The sequence below is a fragment of the Lissotriton vulgaris genome, chromosome 2_1, assembly GCF_964263255.1.
Source record: "Lissotriton vulgaris chromosome 2_1, aLisVul1.2, whole genome shotgun sequence".
Classification (NCBI taxonomy): domain Eukaryota; kingdom Metazoa; phylum Chordata; class Amphibia; order Caudata; family Salamandridae; genus Lissotriton; species Lissotriton vulgaris.
The window spans coordinates 387610599-387630613 of record NC_141687.1 but is presented as its reverse complement, the minus strand read 5'-3'; the positions used below and the strand labels follow the sequence as shown (position 1 = coordinate 387630613).

Below are 20015 nucleotides of genomic sequence, written 5' to 3'. Positions count from 1 at the left end.
AGTTAGGTGTGTGCCACTTGTTGTGCATGTCCGTGAAACTGCACCAAAGATATAAACAAAGCAAAGCAAAGAATATTCGACTCCCCACCCACTTTTCAACTTAGTCACCATATCAGATCTCTTGAAAACTGGAATTCCTTTACTGGGCGTGAGCCTGATAAATTTCGGGCGGATTCACTAAACAGCACCAAAGTTAGTATACATGAAAACATTCTTTGCCCCCCTTTTTAATGTTGCCCCTCCTTGTAGGATCTGCATAAGACGTGCCTCACTCACAGACGACTGACATGCTTTATGTCTGCTGACTTTCATATGAATTCATCAAATAATGCTGTAGCGCTTAGCAAATAAACTCTCCCCCCTTTTACTGAATTAAAAAATACCAAGACTAAGCTAAACATGCAAAAACTATTCCAGATGTTGTGGTTATTTGTCAAACAGCACTGCGGTATAGGTAAATCTAACACATTTTTAACCCTTTCAAGCCCACCCAACACATTTTATAATGCTAATTTCACAAAGGGGGAAGGCAAAGGATACACAGAGATGTTACAGTGACAGAGGGGACAGAAGGGGGTTATAGGAACAGGACAAGGTGGCATACATGGGCTACAAGGTGAATGGGGTCGACAGACGGCAGTAAGGGACCAGGACATATGAAGGGAAGTAGCAATTCAGAGGGACTACACTGGTGGGCAGGGACATAAAAGGGATGCACAGGATGCAAAAGGCCAGCAGGGATGGGGAATTATGGCAAACAGAGCAAAGGCTTGCATGGTGGACTGGATATATACAGAGGCTAAAGGGGATGAGGAACACAAAAAAGGAGGCAGGAGAGAAAGTGGAAACACAGAGGTGTGCTGTGAATGTGAGGCACTCTGTGCAACCAGGGGTTGGGCAGTGCAGAATTGGGGGCAGGACCACACATAGGGACTGTAGGGCATTGAGGGCACAGACAAGGGATGCAGGAGAGGCTAAGGGTACACATGGAGACCGGAGAGCCATGGCAGAGAGGCACACAGAGGGTCTGACAAACGGCACACATAGGGGTTGCATGGATATGGAAGGGCACAAAGAAGGCTGCCGGGTCCACAAGGTGAGAAACAGGGGCTGAGGAGGGCCAAGGGCACATGCAGTGGTAGGGGCATACTGAAGGTGTTGTAGGGAGGCGAGGGGCACACAGAGCTGACAATGCAGAAGCGGGGCACATTATCATCGGCTCATTCAAACAACATTATGGCCTACATGCATCAAGCATTTTTGGAGTCGCAAACGGTGCGATTCCTTAAAATCGGCCGTTTGCGATTCCAAAAATGCTTTTTGGAATGCATCAAGCATTTTTTGAAATCGCAACATTTTTGCGATTTCCAAAAATGCGATTGCTTTTAGGAAATCGCAAATTTGCGATTTCCTAAAAGCAATGCATGAATACTTTTGAAATTGCGAATTCGCAATTAGAGGGACAAATTTACCGAGTAGTTGAACTACTCGGTAAATTTGCAAAAAGTGTAATTAACACTTTTAACGCATTTTAAAAGCATTCATGTTACGGACACACATGTCCTTAGGACATGTGTGTGTGCAACATGATGCGAAAAATACATTTCAGGGGTGCAGGGGGGGTTCATTTGAACCCCCCTCACCACCCTTGAAATGCAATCAGGATTTGCGATTTTGAAATTGCGAATTCGCAATTCCCATTCATTCCTATGGGCCTTTTGGCCCATAGGAATGAATGGGAATTGCGATTTCGCAATTTCAAAATCGCATTTTTTATGCGATTCGGTAGAAATTGCGATTTCTACCGAATTGCATAAATATTTAAAAAATAATCATGCATAGGCTTTTGCGAATTCTAAATTGCGATTCGCTTTTTATCGCAATTTAGAAGTCGCAAAAGCCGAGATTGATGCATGTGGGCCTATATGCCAACGCACCTACCATCTTAAGTATACACAACTAATATTATACACTAATACAACAACCATTGTACGTCCACACAACTCACATCTTATAGTAAACACACACCATAATTCTCCAACACATCCACCATCATACGGGCATACAGCCAACATCATATTCCACCAAATCCACCATCAAATGTCAATAGGAGCAGAAATATAGGTACACAGCATAACAAAGCAGAAGTTAAAGAACCCTGAATTTGTGAAAAAAACACACAAAAATGCCAAAGTCATAATGCTAAAATCCAGAAAAATGAATCCGAATGGTTACTTTGAATCTGGAATACCTCATAATTTTAACTGCACTACAAACATGTGTCTGCATGTTTCATTTCTTTCTTGTTGCCTTTTTCTTTTTAAATGGCAGTATGTGGAGTAAGAAAAGTTAAAATGCCAATATAAAGATTGGCCGTGGATCTCTATAATGCGGGTGTTGGAACGGAAAAGTCCCCAGCCTGGTGATGGATGTGCTAACCTGCCCTGCGTGCCCCAACTGCAATGAAGATCCCTATTGCTGATTGCTGTGTCGTGGGCGAACACGCATAATGTATGTGTGCAATGATATATGCCGGCTGCATGGATTGCAATCTTTTTAGACCGGGTGGGCACCAAAGCACTACCCTCATAGTGATAAAAGAGTACTGCCATTACCAGGAATTAAGTAGCACAAGCGTGACAGCATACTGTGCAGAAATCAGTAGGAGTCAACATGTCCTTTTTACCTGTGTCACTGGGCTCACTCATGTAAAGTTAAACTGTTGTGTGCTTAGCTCACCTTTGGCCTACATCAAGTTTTGTGTTAAGTGTTGCGCAGTGCTTGTGTGGTATACATGTGCTGGGTATATGTTTGCCCGTGTATGGTACAATACTGGGGTAATGCAGTGCTGTGCAATGCGTGTATATTATATGCATGTGATGCTTGTTTGTGTGCCTGTGTATGGCACAATACATGAAGGATGTAGTGCTGTGCAGTGAGTGTATATATGCATGTGCTGGGTGTATGTGTGCCCGTGAATGGTTCAATACATGGAAGACTATGTGTTCCATTTTGGGAGACTCAGGGCTGACTGGAGGAGCATGAGGAGAGGAATCCCCCATGACAGATTTGTGTATTGCTGCATTCCCATGAGCTGGGTGGGAAACACTGGAGGAAGGGAGAGGCAGGCTCTTCAGTACAGTTTAAAGGGTGATCTTTGATTTAGAGAGAGGTCACTGGGAAGGGGCCTAAGCACATCTCAGGAAGGAGATGGCTGATTAGAGAATCAAAAAGAGTAGGGCTGAGGCCCTTGGGTAACCTTTTTGTACACATATCACTGTGGCTGACATCCAGGTGTGAACCGCTAGTCACTCCCATGGCCTGTGTTGTGTGTGTGGAGTCGGTTCTGCTGTGATAGATGACCTTTTGGAGGAAGGGCAGGGCAGAGGAGAGGGCACTTCAAAGGAAGCAGACCCAAAAATAAAGTTCAAAGACTCAGACTCCAAATACCATTTGGAATGGACTATAAGAAGGAGAGCTCAAGCTCCCAAAACTGTCAACTGTCAAACAGCCATAAAGGCTGTGCGAGGAGAAGCTTCTGCCTGTGATCAGGACTGGGGGCCAAAGCCTGCTAGTTTCCCAGCAGGGTGAGAGAATATCACCCAGGGAATCTAAGTCCGCCTGCCCTTGGAGCACTAGTGCCTGCCTGCATGCCAAGACCAGGGAGAGGGTGATGAGAGCATTGGAGAGAGTGAGTGCCAATGGGGAATCCTGGTGACTGGATTCAGTAGGCAAGGTGTGAGGAAATGGCTGTTGCACTGATCAGATCATTGCACTGTGCAAGCAAAAGTCGGCAACCCCCGTATGCCAGAGGATGCTGCCATGAAGTGATCCGTGACTGTTGCTGCACTGATTGGGTCATTGCCTGCATGCAGTTACCAAGTCGGCAGCCCTGTATGCCAGGTGGGGCCACTGTGAAGATTGCTGCTGTGCCACTTGAGCTGTATGCTAGTGTAGACCCACCAGGGCCAGGCAAAAATTGTGGTGTGGTCAAGACCATCATCAGACAAAGGAGGCCACTGTGGTGACCTGAGCGGCAAATCAATGACTGAGTAGTAGCACCAAGAACATCTCACCCCTCTCCCCCCTACCAATGGGGAGGTACTGAAGAATATTATCAGCATCAGAGGAGCGTCGAGAACTCCCCAGCCACTGCAGGACCCCCTGTGAGGAACTTGAGGACACCCTCCTGGGCCACATGTGTGGCCGGAGACAGCCGCTGCAGCTTCGGGCACACTCAAAGACACCAGTCACTCGGATACGATTGATTGTCGGGTCAGATGGCCCCAGGAGAACTTGCCTATCAGATAGCACTTTGGCACTGGAACTCTTTTGACTTTAATAATGTGTGGTACTCCTGAGACTCTGAATGCAGCTTAACCTGAATACTGCCTATAGTAAAAGGGGAATAACCACTACTGCTAGCGAGAGGGGAGTGGAACTCAGGGACCCTCCTATAAAACAACAGAACCTTAACATTAAGAGAATGTGTGTATTGTTTCTGAATATCGTATTTTACTTTGTGTTTGTATATAAATACTCCTATTTTCATAAAATAAGTATTTTGCTGGACAATCATTTATTGCGGTTTCCCAGCGTATTTTAAGTTGTAAGCCTATGTTCACCCATGCTATGATCACTGCTCGACCCATGCTGCCAATGAGAGTCAAGTACTGACAAGGTACTTTCTCAGTTGCTCAGGATCCATAGTAGACTGGTCCCCGGGACATCAGGAATAAAATACCTCAACCCCCACGGTTGGACCCAGTCCCTCCTGCTTGCCCCGTGACCCTCTGAATGGGTTTCTGACAGCTGGAGAAGATATCTTTAAGGTTATCAATAGAAGTAGCGTTAACACTGGAAAATTTACTGTTAAGTCAATTGATTAATAAACTAGCCTCTCTTAATGGGTTTTAATATTATACTGTAAGTAATGAGTAGGATTGGTTGGAGTCACTTTGATATGGCTGTAAAAATGTGTCCTTTGAGCACTTTATTATAGGGTGCACTATCAAAACAAGAACACCTTCTTCTCAGATAGTATGGGATCCAGCTCTAAAACTGTCTCGCTCCAGCTGTTCCTAGACTAGAAGTGAAACCTGCTATTGTAATATCAGGAATGAATTGAAGCACGAGTTTAAAAGGACCCCTGTAAATTCTATAAATTTACCTGTATGTATGCCGGATGTTGTGTTGAAACATATATATCCATTTCCTGATCCTCCCCTGTTGGAACAACACGTACACTCTGTGTTTCCATGTAGAAATGCTCCTGCCCGCCAATGTGGATCTCACCTGTTCCAAAATGAAATATAAAAAAATTCAGAAATATCATTCAGCTGGGTATTAGACAGGCGCCAGAAATAGGTCATTTAAAAATAATCTGCACTATATTGCCACTGCTTATCAAGGAAGACTCTGAGATCAATGCATCTTTTTGTTGGAGATCTCACATCCTACATATCATGTGGAATATTTCTGCTGTGTTGTGGGAAAACTGGGTTCTGCTTAAGAAGACTTATAAACAACACTAAGACTTGTTTACAAACAAACAAACATGAGTGGGTTTAACTTATAATTCCAGTTATAGCACTTTTTTTGAAAGCATCTCTTAGGCCTTTATTAAAAGTGGCAGTATTGCCCTTGGGACACTAAAAAGGCGAAAGATTTATTCAGTTTGAAAAGAAACCTCCCCTGGGACACTAATACCACATGAGATTCTGCCACAGGATATTCTAGTAGCCTGTGTCTTTTTTTTCCCCTTTTCCCCCACACTCCAATCACCACCCCCTCCCATCCCCCCAACCACTCTACCCCCACCACCCTCCATCCCAACCCCCAGAAACCACTCAAACCCCCCCCACTCTCCCTACTCTGTGATGCGCTCAGACCTGGTCTGTGCGTGTGATGGAGCGCGGTGAAAGCAGTGAGGACTGATATATACTTAATCAATTATCTTACTCTAGTGAGAGCCCCCAAAAACCCAAGAAAAAAACATATTACAATAGCACCAAAGAATATGAAGATCAGACATTGACTCGGGGCTGCCCTGCCACCATTCGGTTATCATCAACCCCCCCTCAGCCGTCAGACAAGCCCTATCTTAATAATGCTAAATGCATAGCGAATCTAAATATTCTTTTGCCTTAATATTCTGAGGAGAAGAACAAAGTCTTTCCGTTAATGATAACTTTTAGTTGTGCTGGGTTTATCAGGAAAGCCTGCAAGTTTTTGTCCTGAAAGGGCTTTATCATTCCTCTTAGCCGCCATCGTCTCTCCACCGTAGTGCGGCAAAAAATCCGGCCTGACGAAGAATGAAATCCCTTCACTACTCCGTTTTGCATTTGGTCTAGCCAGATCCGATACAGCTTACCTCAAAATAAAATTTCCAAAAAAGATCAGGACTGCCCTGGGCTTGTCCTCCTCCTTGGTGTTTCTTCTCATTTTAAAGAGAGTGCGATGGACTCTTTGCACCTCAGTAGACCAATTCCATCCACTCAGCTCGGGAAATGCATGTCCGAATAACTTAATAATGTACGCCCTGATGTCGGACCCTTCGGCCCCCTCTGGGATTCCAAGTACTCTCAGATTGCTCCTGCGTTGCATGTTTTCCATTTCTTCAAGCTTCCAGTGAATGTCGGCCATTTGCGCACTTTGTGAATTGACTTTAGAGACGGCTTCAGCCACTTCAGTTTCAGTGGAAACAATCCTGTCCTCTAGATTCGCCACTCTATCGCCAGTGTTAGTGCAAGCCTTTGACAGCTTCCTGACTACGCCCTGCATCTTTTTCATGGCTAAACAGGCTTTCTGATTATCTTTCCGGGTTTCTTCCCTGTGAGCAATGATTTCCTGGTGTATTGTCTCTAAAAGTGACATCTGAGCAAACTCCAACCCGGGGCTGCTCTGCAGAGGCATATCAGAGGAATGATCCCAACTTAACTCACGCTGGGCAGCAGCCGGCCCCTTTCTTGCTGCTCCTGAAGTTTTTAAAGCAGTGGCTGGTTGATCCGGCTCGGGGTCGCTCTCGGATCCTAAATAAGAAGAGCATACCTCCTCTTCCTCATCCTCGGACCACTCTATACCGTCCGAGGCCGAGAAAAAAGCCTCACTTGGGGCACTCTCCTTTCCATACCCAGTTCCAGCTCCGCTAATTATCAAATCATTGCTTTGTACATCGTCCTCTCCCAAGATTTCCTGATTTATAGTCTTCAGTGCTGCTCCCAAACAGATATCTAAAGTAGCGTGTGCCGGTTCCTGAGAACTACCTGATTGCGACTCAACAATAGTATGCTCGTCAATATGACCTGTGGGCGCCTCCTCCTCAATTGGGGTTATGCCAATGGTCCTGGGGGCCCCACCATTCATAGCTGCCTCCTCCTCCACTTGTAATTTGTCTCCCTGGGGCACTGTATCTAAAGCTGGGCGGGGTGCCGAGGAAAGAGGGGGGCCGTCAGCGCTGCTGTGATGAATCTCTGCATTAACTACTTTTGCTGCTTCAGCCTCCTTTATGGTGCGCCCCAACACCTTTGGAACATCTTCAGCCCCCTTCTCCTTACCGGATTTAGCAAACAGGTCAGCAATCGATGCTGTCGCTAAACGGGTCCGGGCACTGGTCTGCTGCTGCTGCGGTTGTTTTGTCTTGGCGCGCTCCTCCGCTGGAGGTGTTTGGGCTATGGTGGACTGCACCATGCCTTCCTCCCGTTGCGGCTGTTGCTTCCTTCGCGCCGTCGCGGTTTTCATAGCTGGATTCACTTTAGGGGCCATATCCTTAGAAAGTGTAGAGGTTTTCCCCGAAATGCAGCAGGCTCTACTCTGCTCTCCGAGATGTCGTTTCCCACAGGTCTCCCCACCGGATCTCAAACCGGGTTTTCGAGCGGCCTCCGAGCTCCTCAGCCGCGAGCACCTCGGACCTTTGCTCCGCCCTCCTGCCGAGTCACGTCACCTCCACCTGGGCAGAAAGATGGTGAGACCGTCCGCAAGGTCCCACAACAGCTGTTTTGCCGATCCGCGGCAGGACAACACAGTTTGCATAACTCCAGAAAGGCTCAGGTTAAAACGGGGTAGTTTTTGCCAACAATAAAGCGGTAAAAGGGCGGCGAGTCCCGGGCCGTGTGTAATGCTTCTGGGCTCCGGTCCAACACGTCCTCACTGCTCAGCCGCTTCGACCGCTACTAAGCAGCCGCCATCTTGCCCTCGCTATGGAGAGTAGCCTGTGTCTTTGGACCTGAAAATTATGGATCCACTTCATGACACTGTGAAAGAGAAGACAGGGGTTTCGGGCTGGAGCTGAGCATGGCCTCTGTGACTGCCACCTGCAGCACCTGCTGGCTTGGCCCTACCCTACCCTGAACCCGCACAAACCTGTACCTACTGGTCCATCGGCTGGCATTTTCTCTCTAGTAGGAGGAGGCAGAACATGCCAGTGGATTTGTCCCTGAAATCTGAGGAAATTCCCAGAAAAGCACCCAGTATTCCCAGGTTGGCTTTACTCTTCTTAATGTAAGCAACTAATCTCATAATTGCTGGATTTTGGAGTGGGGATAAAAACCAGAATTAGAGATTCGGGCCCCTTGGAATCTCAGCATCAATTATCAGTAAATTTACAATTGGGGCCTGATTGGGGAAGATTCTACAGGGTTATTTTTGATGGTGCCTGTTCATGTGATAGAACAGAGAGAAGTTCAGAAAATTGTCAAATGCAACTGTAATCTCCATTTTTGTCAATGAAAAATAATTGTATTTTTAGAAAAAATAAAATGGGAAACAGTCGTACTAAAATGTGTAAGGAAGCAGCTGCAATAGTGTTACAAATGGTGCAGAATAAAAAGCCGGAAGGAGAATGGAATACCACACTTAGAGCAAGGGGAAAAGCAAAGGGGGGGCTAAAGGATAATGTAAGGTCAGAGGGGAGAGGAGCATTAAAAAAGGAAGGAAAACAACACTGGCTTAAACATTTATGGTTTATATTAAAAGTATCTATCCTAAGACAGGGAGGGCAAATTCATGCTGATTTCAGCAAAAAAGTATGGGCATGATGCTCAAACTGCATGTTGTAGTATGTACATACTACTACTGCAGAACTACTTACATACTACAAAATACAATTCACAAACCTACAAGTGAAAATCTCTACCGCTCCTGTCTTTTCTATGCGGAGATCCTCACACATGTATGTACCAGAAAATGTGGGAGGGACTGAAGGAGTGACTTGAAAATTAGATTATTTACTATTGATTAGGAGGAGTTTAGGGAGGAATACAAAGTGGTTTAGGGAGTGAAAGACACCCATCCATAAGAGTAAACCCATTGCTATTTACAAACTGAACTTCTAGAGTTACTACAGCCAAAGTAGATACAAAATTGTAGTAATATCCAGCACCACGCATGGCCATTTTCTGGTACTACAATCCCCTACTATGGAAAATAATGGTGGTAGGGACTTAAAATAGAACCCTATAGGAAATAATGTTAAAATTAAAAAATGTATTTCGACTTTACAAAAATATATACAAATGTAATTTAATGTTAAACACATATACATGTATATATATATATAATACTATTTTATGATAACATATTTTAATAACTTGTTACATTAAAAACAATAACAATAAATAATATAAATAGATTTTAAACTAAGTTCTATAAACATTTTTACATTTTCCCTATACTGTACCTTATGGGGATGTCCACCTCCTGTTTCAGGGTCTGGAGGCTTGCAAGTCTGTCCTCTGTAGTACATTTTACACTCGGAAATTGTGGATATTCATCAATAGTAAATTTATTACAAAGTGTAAGAGTACATTTAATAGGTGTAAATATACTCAAATGTAAATATAACTTTGTGAATAGGTCCCTAAGTAAATATGTCCGATGTGAAATCATTTAATGTAAATGTATCTTATGTTGATATCCTCGAAATGTGGCACAGACCTAGCACTCCTGGACCTACATTGTACACAACTAAATTAGATGCTATAATAATGCTCACTTAAGAAGAAATACATGCCATGGTGAATTACCATACCACCAAGATTACAGCCAATGGTATAGAATTATCATTAGTGGTACAAATATACAGTGGCAATTGCTGCTGGGGGTAAAAATATCAACTCATGTACTGGACAGCAGTATTTACAGTAATTTCACAACCTAGTGCTAGCAGTATTTCTCTTTGTCCTAGCAGTGGCAAAAATGCCCTCTCCAGAATGGGGAGTTCTATTTCAGATTGAAAGACAGATCCATTTCACAGGTTACGGCTGAAAGAAGTGCACCCACACTTCTACTCCCCCAACACAGGAGTTCCTACCAACATATTTGCCCTCTTAACCAGCCAAATGTCTCCAAAATTTTCAATTAGAGGAGGATTTTGGGACCCAGCATCCGCTACCCAACACATTTAGAGCAATAGAGTGCTTAAAACGCCTCTGTCTTCAGTAATTTAGGAGAGTTTGTGGGTAGATGTTACATGCACGTAGTACACATACACAACAGAAAAGGTCTGGCTGTTACAGAAAGACAGTCAGCCTTCACGGCATAGATGTTGCATGAAAATGAAGGGGGTTGAAGGCTGGTCCAATGTTTTCTTTTACATATTCTTTCTTATATTCAAGCACGCCTCATGTGCCCAACAGGCTCACTCATTCCAGAAATCTTCGAAAGAAGCCAAATGGTCCCTGTGGGCCAAATCATGCCACAGCTCAAGAGAAAAAAAATGCAGACTCGGCTGAGGGAGACATTTAAAGGATGTCTGGCATGTGGCACACTCTTCCAAAGCTAGACGAGTTTCTCAGCAGAAGAGGAAATCCCCCATTTCCTCTACAAACAACTCTGCCAATTCATGCATGTCTTTGCCTTTTAAGGGTATTAATGCTAAAGTAATACTCTTGAGAAATAGTGGTCATATCGCCACTAGCAAAAAGATCTGGATTGTAACTTTATGAACGCATTGTCAATAAGGAACGCCCTCCTTTATTTAGTACCTATGTTTTCCATTGTAAACACTAGCATTTGACAACAATCATTCCAGGTCTCATGAACCTCACTGAGTTCTCTCAAGTAGTTGAGCCAAACTCTTACCCTCAAGTATCTGATCAGCTTTGCCAAATGCTTCCTCCACGTTGCCCTCTTCCAGCTGTCTGCTTGGCTTGTAGAAGGATTTGTGCTTAATAGCCTCCTGCGGTAGAAGGATAACAAATCATCATTTTAGTATAGACAGAAGTTATTTTTGCAGAATTTGCAGAATAGAATGGAGGCTGCAAGACCTCTGTTTGGAAACAAGAGTAGGCCACAGGGGCTTTATGTAAAGATGATGGAAAGGTCCTCAATGTGCATACGCTGTTCAACACAAGGCGTACACAAACTGCTCAATTGTTCTGAAATGGGAAGGTTGTATGTTCTTTCAACGAACTCCGTTGTAACGCATGCCTTTACCACGCATGCGTTACTTCGGAATGCTATGTTCACGCTTGTCCTTCTCCACGCTTTTTTTCCGTGGTGACGTCATACGTTGGGAAAAAAAACGGCCGTTTTCTTCCTCTGCGACGCCGATTGCCTTCCTTCTCGTCTAAAGGTTAGTGTTTTTTTTTGGGGGGGGGAAGCCCCCCCACCCCCCTTTTTTTATTTGTACCCTTCACCACACATACCTTTACTACGTACCTCGTAGTAAAGGTATGCGTGGTAAAGGCTGTCGTTGTAACCACGCATGCGTTGTAATGCATGCGTGGTTAAGGTTTTCGTTGAAACGGCCTCGTTGTAGTGGCCGTTTCCCAGAGTGGTTTTGCTGTATGAAATCAACAAATGTTTAAATCAACTTCCGATTAGTCTCTGTGAAGCTAGAGGATTGTCTTAATGGGATAGGAATCAATTTCCATCAATACATCTTTTGTCACATGACCCAAGCAGTTCACCAACATCTCCGAACGCAGGCAGGTGAGGGTACTTTTATATATTAATTAAAACGGGTATCTTCAAAAGTGTGTAAAATATGAATCTACACCTGATTTCATATGCATCTACTGAAAAAATACTATTATTGTTTAAACAAACTTTCTATGGTGTTCTAAAGTGTGTTTTTTCTGGCTTATTTATCTAGGCCTCAATTAGGCACCAATGCCATCTTCCTTTAAAATGGCTGCTCATAATATGTTTTTTCTCTGCAGTACTCAGCTGCGCACAGCACAGCAATCACATCATATTTATTTCCACCTGACTCGGTTCTTGAGGAAGCCTATCTCTAGTTTAGGCTTACTGTTGCAATAAATGTGTGAACAGTCTTATGCTTGCACGCTGCATTATGTTCATTCATAATGATTAACTGTTGTTCAAGTAACTAGTTTGTTCTGACACCTCTGGATGACCCAGAAGAGCTGATGCTTGTTCTGACCCTTATCCAAGGGCACTTTTCATCATGAAATTGAGGTTCACACCATCCCCAGTCCATCTAAACCCGGTGTCTCCAACCGGTCGATCGCGAGCTACCGGTAGCTCGCCAATAACCTTCTAAATAGCTCGCGGCCCGGTGCCCACTTTTGTGCCCTATCACTGTCGTTATGTTTATTTTTGGGCCTTTTTAGCCTCGTGTTTGTTCTTGCTGGAGTTCCTTCCGGGATCGCACTGCTGCCATTGGCTATTAGTTAGCTGGGGCGGGGAGAAGCGAGTGATGTCGGCTTGGCTTGAGCAGTGTTAGATTGCCTACGCCAGGGATTTACAAAGCATATGAAGTGAAGGTAATGCAAATGCGAGACACAACAGCATGTTACAATTAGTACACATGCTACACTAGAGCCTTAGAGCTTGCTGCATGATTCAACGAAGCGGAGACTCACAGAACCCTGCCGCGGCCTCCTTCATACATCTGTTGTGTAATCAAGCTGCTCCCCGCAGCACTGGGCTGTTTTTAAAAGACTTCCACTGGCGTTTAAAATACTTCTCTGCAGCCACTAAAAACCAGCATTGCAGGCAGCATGCAGTGAGTGCACTCTCCCGAGCCTCAGGCCCAGTCAAGAAAGATGCCTGCGCAACTTCTGCCTACCGTGACGCCAGAAGCAAAGCATCAGCATTGACCGAGGCCAATTAGGGACGAATTATGCCTGCAGCCAGCAGTGTCCTTGATACCACTCGACCTACAAGAGCATGCCCCTATGTGAGAGAGCCTCTGTCCCTGTTGTACGCGCGATACCAACGGATCAGCACAGCAAGCACCAGCAGTAAAACCACGTTATGGTAAGCCCACAAATAATTATCTGGGTGCACTTTGTTTTGAACTAAATCGAGGTGTCGGATGGTTGGTTAATAACCAGTATTAAGTAGTTCGAAATACCGCGGACATGAGGTGTAGCCTACATGTGTAATCATTTTTGATTTACTCTTGACCTGAGGTCGCTGTGTAGTTTGTGCTGTACAGAGAGGTATCTCTATCTATAAAACATTGTACACTTAAGAACAGTTAGCACACTGATAAAACAAATGACCTATCGAATGTGGGAATGACAATGTTTGTCCAATTTGAACCTTTATTTGAAACGTCTTTGACTGGCAAAATGGTTATTTTGTATGCATCTCAACCTGCATTTAGCCCATATTTTTAAAAGAAAATAAACAGTGCTGCCTACTACTATTGTACACAAGATGATGCATTTAATTCTATAACCAAAGTATTTTATTTTGCCACTAAATAAAAAAAAAGACTTTCCTCTTTAAAGAGAGAGCATGCAATTGAAGTTATTTAAACTGTAGGCTAGATAATAGTTTTAAACATTTTCGAGGCCTGCTCTGTTTTAAGGTCAGACAGTGTGGTTTGTGACCTTCCATTTCCGGGATTTTACATCAGTTTCAGGGCTTTGCCTGAACTTTTCATGTCTCACTTATGGGTCATTTGAGATATTTATTTGTTTCCATGGATATTATTGTTTAGTTTCCATAATAGTGTGCCTGGGCCTCTTTTCTTTCCCATTCCGACAAGCAGTGGCCTCCTCTTTCACGCCTTGTGTTGTGTCACTATTGTGGCGTTTGCTTTATTATGTTGTCTCACTGTTGTGTCTGTGAGTCTTCTTAATGTACTGCCCACATGTCCGTAATGTGGCATATCATGGCCCTACCTATTTAATACATTCCCACCTATTGGCCAGGAGCCAAAGCTCTCACATGCAGCCCAGTCCCCATCATCGTCCTGTATGGCTGCAATAGTATGCCAGCTTGTCTTGAACAGCAGTGATGTTCTTCAGGCTGGGCCCTGGGGATGTACTTTTCAAGGGGAACTTTGTCATTTTCTTTTTGTGTGCAGTTTTATAGCGCAAACTAGAACCAAAGGTATCATAGCGCTTTACATGAGCACCAGTTACGTTACAAACGGACACATTACTTTTTGTTAGGCACTGGGAGATTAAGTGATTTGCCCAGCCCCAGAATCACAGAACGTTGAGCGCCCCTGGCGAGAACCGAACCTGGTTGCGCACCACAGAGTTCCACCGCCCTAGCCGTTTGGCCACATTCTGTCCCCATCTTTAAAATGGCTACACTTGATATCTTGCAATGTCTGCTTCTGGTTATTAGTAGGTGTGTGCAAAACACGTCATTTCCATTCACGCAATTAGGTGAAATTTTGGAAAAAATAGGTCCAATCATGCAAAATGCTTTAAATGCAAAATTTTAGGGCTAAAGTTAGTACTTTATTCTGGGTCTGGGGGGTATATTTAGCCAACTTTCACACAGCATAGCTAGCTAGCCGCCTTGCTGCGCTAAGATAAAGGGCAGGAATAGACAAGCATTTAAGAGGGTAATCATGGTTGGTTGGAGAAATAATATTTTTTAGGTCGGAAGGTGATATTGTGGTGTGGGTGATATCAGTCACCATAAGCCTGAGGTCCCAGCGCTATGTCACAAAAGTCTGCTGCTGTCATGAAATATTACCTGGAGTAGTTTTGAAAGCTTTTCTTAATTTAAAAAAAGTCCAACCATGTTTGCTACAAATGTAGGAGAACCCAATCAAATTTTGATTTGCAAAAACTTCATCTTTGTGAATTTGGAGCTTGGTGTGTGTGGTACAATTTTAAGCCCTCTTCCTATTTATAGAACACGACTAAAGACCATACAAGCCCAGAAGTATGCTTTGGTCAAAATTAATGAAATGTCAGGTTATTTGTGAAAAGCAGTCCTCCTGTGTTCATAATTACACATAGCTATGGTGGGTTACTTATCTCACTTTCAAACTGTGCTGTTTAATTTACGAGCATGGCTACTACTCACAAATGATCTGCAATATAACATTCTAAAGGTGTCCACGTGGTATTAAAAGGTCCTGATTTTGAAGCTATTATTGTGAAAGGTCGTAAAGTGGTTTGACAAAAAAACACAAATCCAAAGTCAATCTTTTTAGTGTTTCTAGGGAACTTTAAGTCTTGTGTTCATACCACAGTATGGTGGGCTCTGAAGAAAATAGGTTTTTTAACCTTAATGTCAATGAAACTGGGCGTGAGAGGTCTCTCTGAAAAATGCGCGAGTTGCTTGGGGTTCGGTAGCTCACAACGATTTTCACTGACCAGAAGTAGCTCTCACTACACAAAAGGTTGGAGACCCCTGATCTAAACCGTCCGTGTGCTTCACGAGGTGCAAGATTTTTGGGCTACAGCGCTCCCACACAGGTAAAGGTACATCCTCATCAGGCGAAACCTCAGTATTAAATGAACCACACATGACATCCAAACCTGCACCTTCTTATGTTGCTTTATGTTTCATTTAGAGCGGGGTTAAGAAAAGGTGCAAACACATGGTTGATAGATACATAGAAAAAGAGGTGTATCTAATGGACACTTCAGGGCCATTCATGAAGTTTTCGGTACAGAGCTGAAAGTAGGACCACCTTCACACAGAATCCTCCTTCAATGCAACATGGCTTAAAGCTGCATTTTTTGTGTCCTTTTCAACAGGCATTTTGTCCATTTCCATTTTTTAATAGCTACATTACTCTCAGTGTGTGTTTTTACTCTTCTGTAAAAACACAAATGAACTGCATGATTGGTCCTTTGGTAAACACAGAGGGCCCAATTCATTTTTTGTGAATTTTGCAGTGCCCCTGGTTTACACCTGAATTCCATTAGTAAAGCAGGAGTGCTACACGATTAAGTCACAGCTAAATCTTTGTCAACCAAGCACAACCTGTTTAATTGGAGCATGGTCTGGACACCTGCTGACCTCGTCACACTGGTTGCACAACTAAGGCTGAGTGGTCCAGCTTTGACTTCTACAAATTCCAAGAAGTGGTCTCAATCACAGTCACAAAAAATATTTTCGTTATTTGCCAGTATTTGAAAATTTTTAGCCTGAGATGAAGCATTAGAAAATGTTGAAACTATCGACAGAGTGAGTTACCCGGGAGGGTCCCCAGGCGCTAACAACACCTTACAAAATGCTAAAAAGACCATAACTTGTCCCTACTTAAGTCAGTGGCAGCCTGCCCTAATGGAAAATCCGCATTGTCATCTCAGCTGAGGTGGCCAAAAATCCGCATTGCCATCTCAGCTGAGGTGGTCGTCGCGGCTGGGGAAAAGTTGAAACGCCAGATACCAGCATAAGCTTGGGGCCAGGGGACCACATGCAGGGGCCTAAAATATCGGCATTATACAAACACACAGCCACTCAGATTGCTGGTTGGGACCGGAAGCCACGAGCGACCCCGGCCCATTTATTTATATCTCTCTGGCCATGCCTGGCCAGAGAGTGATACAGTGTTTGGTGGTGCTTCCAGTGATTCGCCCCTCTGGGCTAACCACTAGAACGCTACATCCCTTATCAAGTTGGATTTGAAAAGAAAAGAAAGTCACTATGGTCTAGCACATAAAGTCCGCTAGTTTCCGGTTGGGTCTGGGGTTTGGCCGGAGGCCATATGTGTGAAGGTGCATGTCACGTTGGACACTTGGACTTGGCTGTCTGTCGCTCGCGGATTGGTGTTCTGGGGTGCGAGCTTCGGGCACCTGTGATTGTCTTGGGGCGCATGGTGCTCTGCCCTCTGTTGCGTGGTCAGCTTCATTTGGTGTTGGTTCCGAGAATTCTGCCTGCTCTGCTGGGGTTCGGTCTCTGGTCCCGTCCGGGATCTGTTTGAACCACGATATGTTTCTTGTCACGGTCTCACCGTTCGGCTCTGCTGTAACAGCTGTCCCGCTGGTTGATTTTACCACTCACACTCCCGGTTCATAAGGAGTCCGGAACTTCCAGTGTTCCAGCGGTTCCTGATCAATACTGACCATCCAGGGTTTAGCACCCGACTCCTCGCTTTGCGCCTTCTGCTTGCCTTGTCATTTGTGGTGTGTCTTCCTGCTTGTGTCAGCGTCAGGTCATAGGACTTTTGGGCCCAGCCTTCGGCTCGCGGAAGCATGTCTCTGCGCAGCCCGGCAGCATGAGCAACCACGGGGATACTTGTGTCGTGCAGTGGGGTGTACTGCGGTAGTCTCTCAGAAATCGCTGTAGCGTGCACTCAGGGTCTGTGCCATCCGCTGTGGCAATCCGTAGTACCTTGTTAATGGTTCGCATAAACCGTTTCACCTCGCCGTTCACCTGCGGCCATTTTGGTGTTACTCGATGGTGCTTAATCCCTAGATGTGTTAGGAATTCTCGAAAGATGCTGCCTTGGAATGAGGGCCCATTGTCGGTCCTGATGATCTGGGGAATACCGAATAGAGCAAAGGCTTTCTCCAGCACTGGTTGGAGATTTTTGAATGAAGTAGATGGGAGGACTTCCACAATGGGGTATTTGGTGTAGCTGTCTACGATAACTGCAGTGACTCTCCCATCTGGGAAACTCCCAAAATCAAGACTCAGCCATGCCCATGGTGATGGCGCCGGTTCCTCGGTTATGACAGGTGCTGGAGCTTCAAAGTTCCCTGTAAGTTGGCACCCTCTGCACTTGCGTACCACGGATTCGACGTGGTCTTCCAGGTCTGGGAACCAAACCTTCTCCCTCATCCGGGATTTAATTCGCCCAACGCCTTGGTGCCCTTCATGGGCCGGGACTGTTGCTCCTTCCTGCAAGCTGTGTGGCATCACTATGCGCGAGCCTCTTAGGATGATTCCGTCTTCTGTCAAGCTGAGCTTGTTTCTCACTTTCCAAATTTTCCCAAGGCGATTCCGATGCCCTCACTCCATCCTTGGAGGTCTCTGAGGAATTGATCCCACGATCCTCCTTTCAGTGCGCTTGACACTCGCTGGAGGCAGACGTCTTTTGCAAGGTGTTCCTTCACTTCTTCTAGTGAGAGTGCTCGAGGGCATGAACACTGTGTCACCATGTTGATGAAATCCTCTGTTGCATTTCTTGTTCTTCATCGATTATTGTCTCTGTTGCCGGATGGCGGGACAGGAAGTCCGCCGGGTTCTTGGCGCCGGGTCGGTATACCATTTCCATATGGTAATGTTGCAACTGGATTGCCCATCTTTCGATTCTTGGAGGAGGATGTGGTGCTGTCCCTTTGAAAAGTGGCAGGAGTGGTTGGTGATCGGTCACCACTCGGATTGGGTTTCCGCTATCATAAAGGTGGAAATTATTACAGGCCCATTTAATTGCGAGCACCTCTCGCTCTATCTGAGAATATCGAGTTTCAGTTGCGGTGAGGGACTTGCTCGTGAATGTCAGAGGGACCCATGTCCCTGGTTCTGTCTCCTGGGTCAATAGCGACCAAGACCGACTGGGCTGGCGTTCTCAATCAATTCCGTGGACCGAGCTGTGTCAAAGTACGCCATTGTCGTACTGTCCAGCAGAGCTGTTTTCACTTGGTTGAACGCCTTTTCCTCAATGGCGGTCCACTTCCAGGGATTCTCCTTTTTGGTCAGGTTGCGCAGTGGCTCTGCGATGGTTGCTAAGTTTGGAATGAACCGACCGCAGTATGTCGCCATTCCCAAAAAGCTCCTCACTTTTGATACACTCTTTGGTGCCAGGGCAAGGTGTATTGCCTGAGACTTCAGGGGGTCCACCTTGACTCCATCAGCATTGAATATGTATCCAAAGAAGTCAATGGATTTCCTGAAGAATTGACACCTGTCTTTGTGGAGCATCACTCTGTGTTCTGCCAGACGCTGGAGAGTGGCTCTCAGCCGTCGGTGATGCTCCTCAGCGGTTTTGGAGTGTATCAAAATGTCGTCGCTTATATTAAGGACTCCACTCAGTCTAGACAGTATGTCTCGTACTGTGTTCTGAAATCTCCGCCGCAGACAATATCCCAAAATGTAGTCTTTTATATCGCCTGAGTCCCAGGTGTGTTGAGAAGGTAGTTTTATACCTACTTTCTTCTTCCAAGGTGAGCTGGTGGTAGCCTGCATTTAGATCTAGTTTTGAGAACCATTGAGCACCGTTGAGGTCAGCTAGGATGTCGTCTACCATCGGGGTTAGGTGTCTTTCCCGCTTGATTGCTTGGTTCGGCATCCTCATGACGATGCATATTCGGATCTTGCTTGGTTGCTTAGGTTTTTCTGCGATCAGCATTGGCGACACCCAGGGGGTCGGGCCTGTCACCTTTTCAAGGACCCCTTGTTTTTCTAGTTCTTGAAGTTCTCGCTCGACTAGCGGCCGCAGATGGAATGGAATCCTATGGTGCCTTAACACCACTGGTTGGATGGCTTTGACTATGTGTAGTTTCACGGTCTCCGTATCTTTCCCAATCCCTTGAACAGCTGTGGGAACATTTCTAGGATGTCATCGACTTGTAGTAACTTAACTGCATTAGCGAACGCAATTAGGTTAAAATCTTCTGCAGTGTGGCTTACGACCAGTATGTCAGCCTCCCGATCTGACATGGAACACTGTTGTCACCTCATGGTCTTCCGCTCTCACTTGAACTGTCATCTTCCCTTTGAGAGGGAGCGGCGTCTTGCTGCCATATGTCAATATCCTGATTTTCGACGGAATGGGTGTTGGTCTTGGACTTAGCTTTTTGTAGTGCTGCGACCCCATTACATTGACGGTCACTCCGGTATCGATCAGGCCGGTTACTTTGGAGCCATCGATTTCGATGTTGCATTTTGGCTGTGGC

At 45.1% G+C, this 20015-nt stretch overlaps 1 protein-coding gene across 1 annotated transcript in view; it reads right to left on the bottom strand.

Annotated features, from left to right (window-relative positions):
• The window catches only part of AOX1 (aldehyde oxidase 1), a 504603-nt gene that overhangs the window by 283336 nt on the left and 201252 nt on the right, over window positions 1-20015 (bottom strand). Inside the window, exons 20-21 of the mRNA XM_086955224.1 lie at window positions 11080-11176; window positions 5171-5295 (exon numbers count right to left, since the gene is read on the bottom strand). Of these exons, the coding sequence (XP_086811350.1) occupies window positions 5171-5295; window positions 11080-11176 (222 nt within the window). The remainder of the gene's footprint in view (window positions 1-5170; window positions 5296-11079; window positions 11177-20015) is intronic.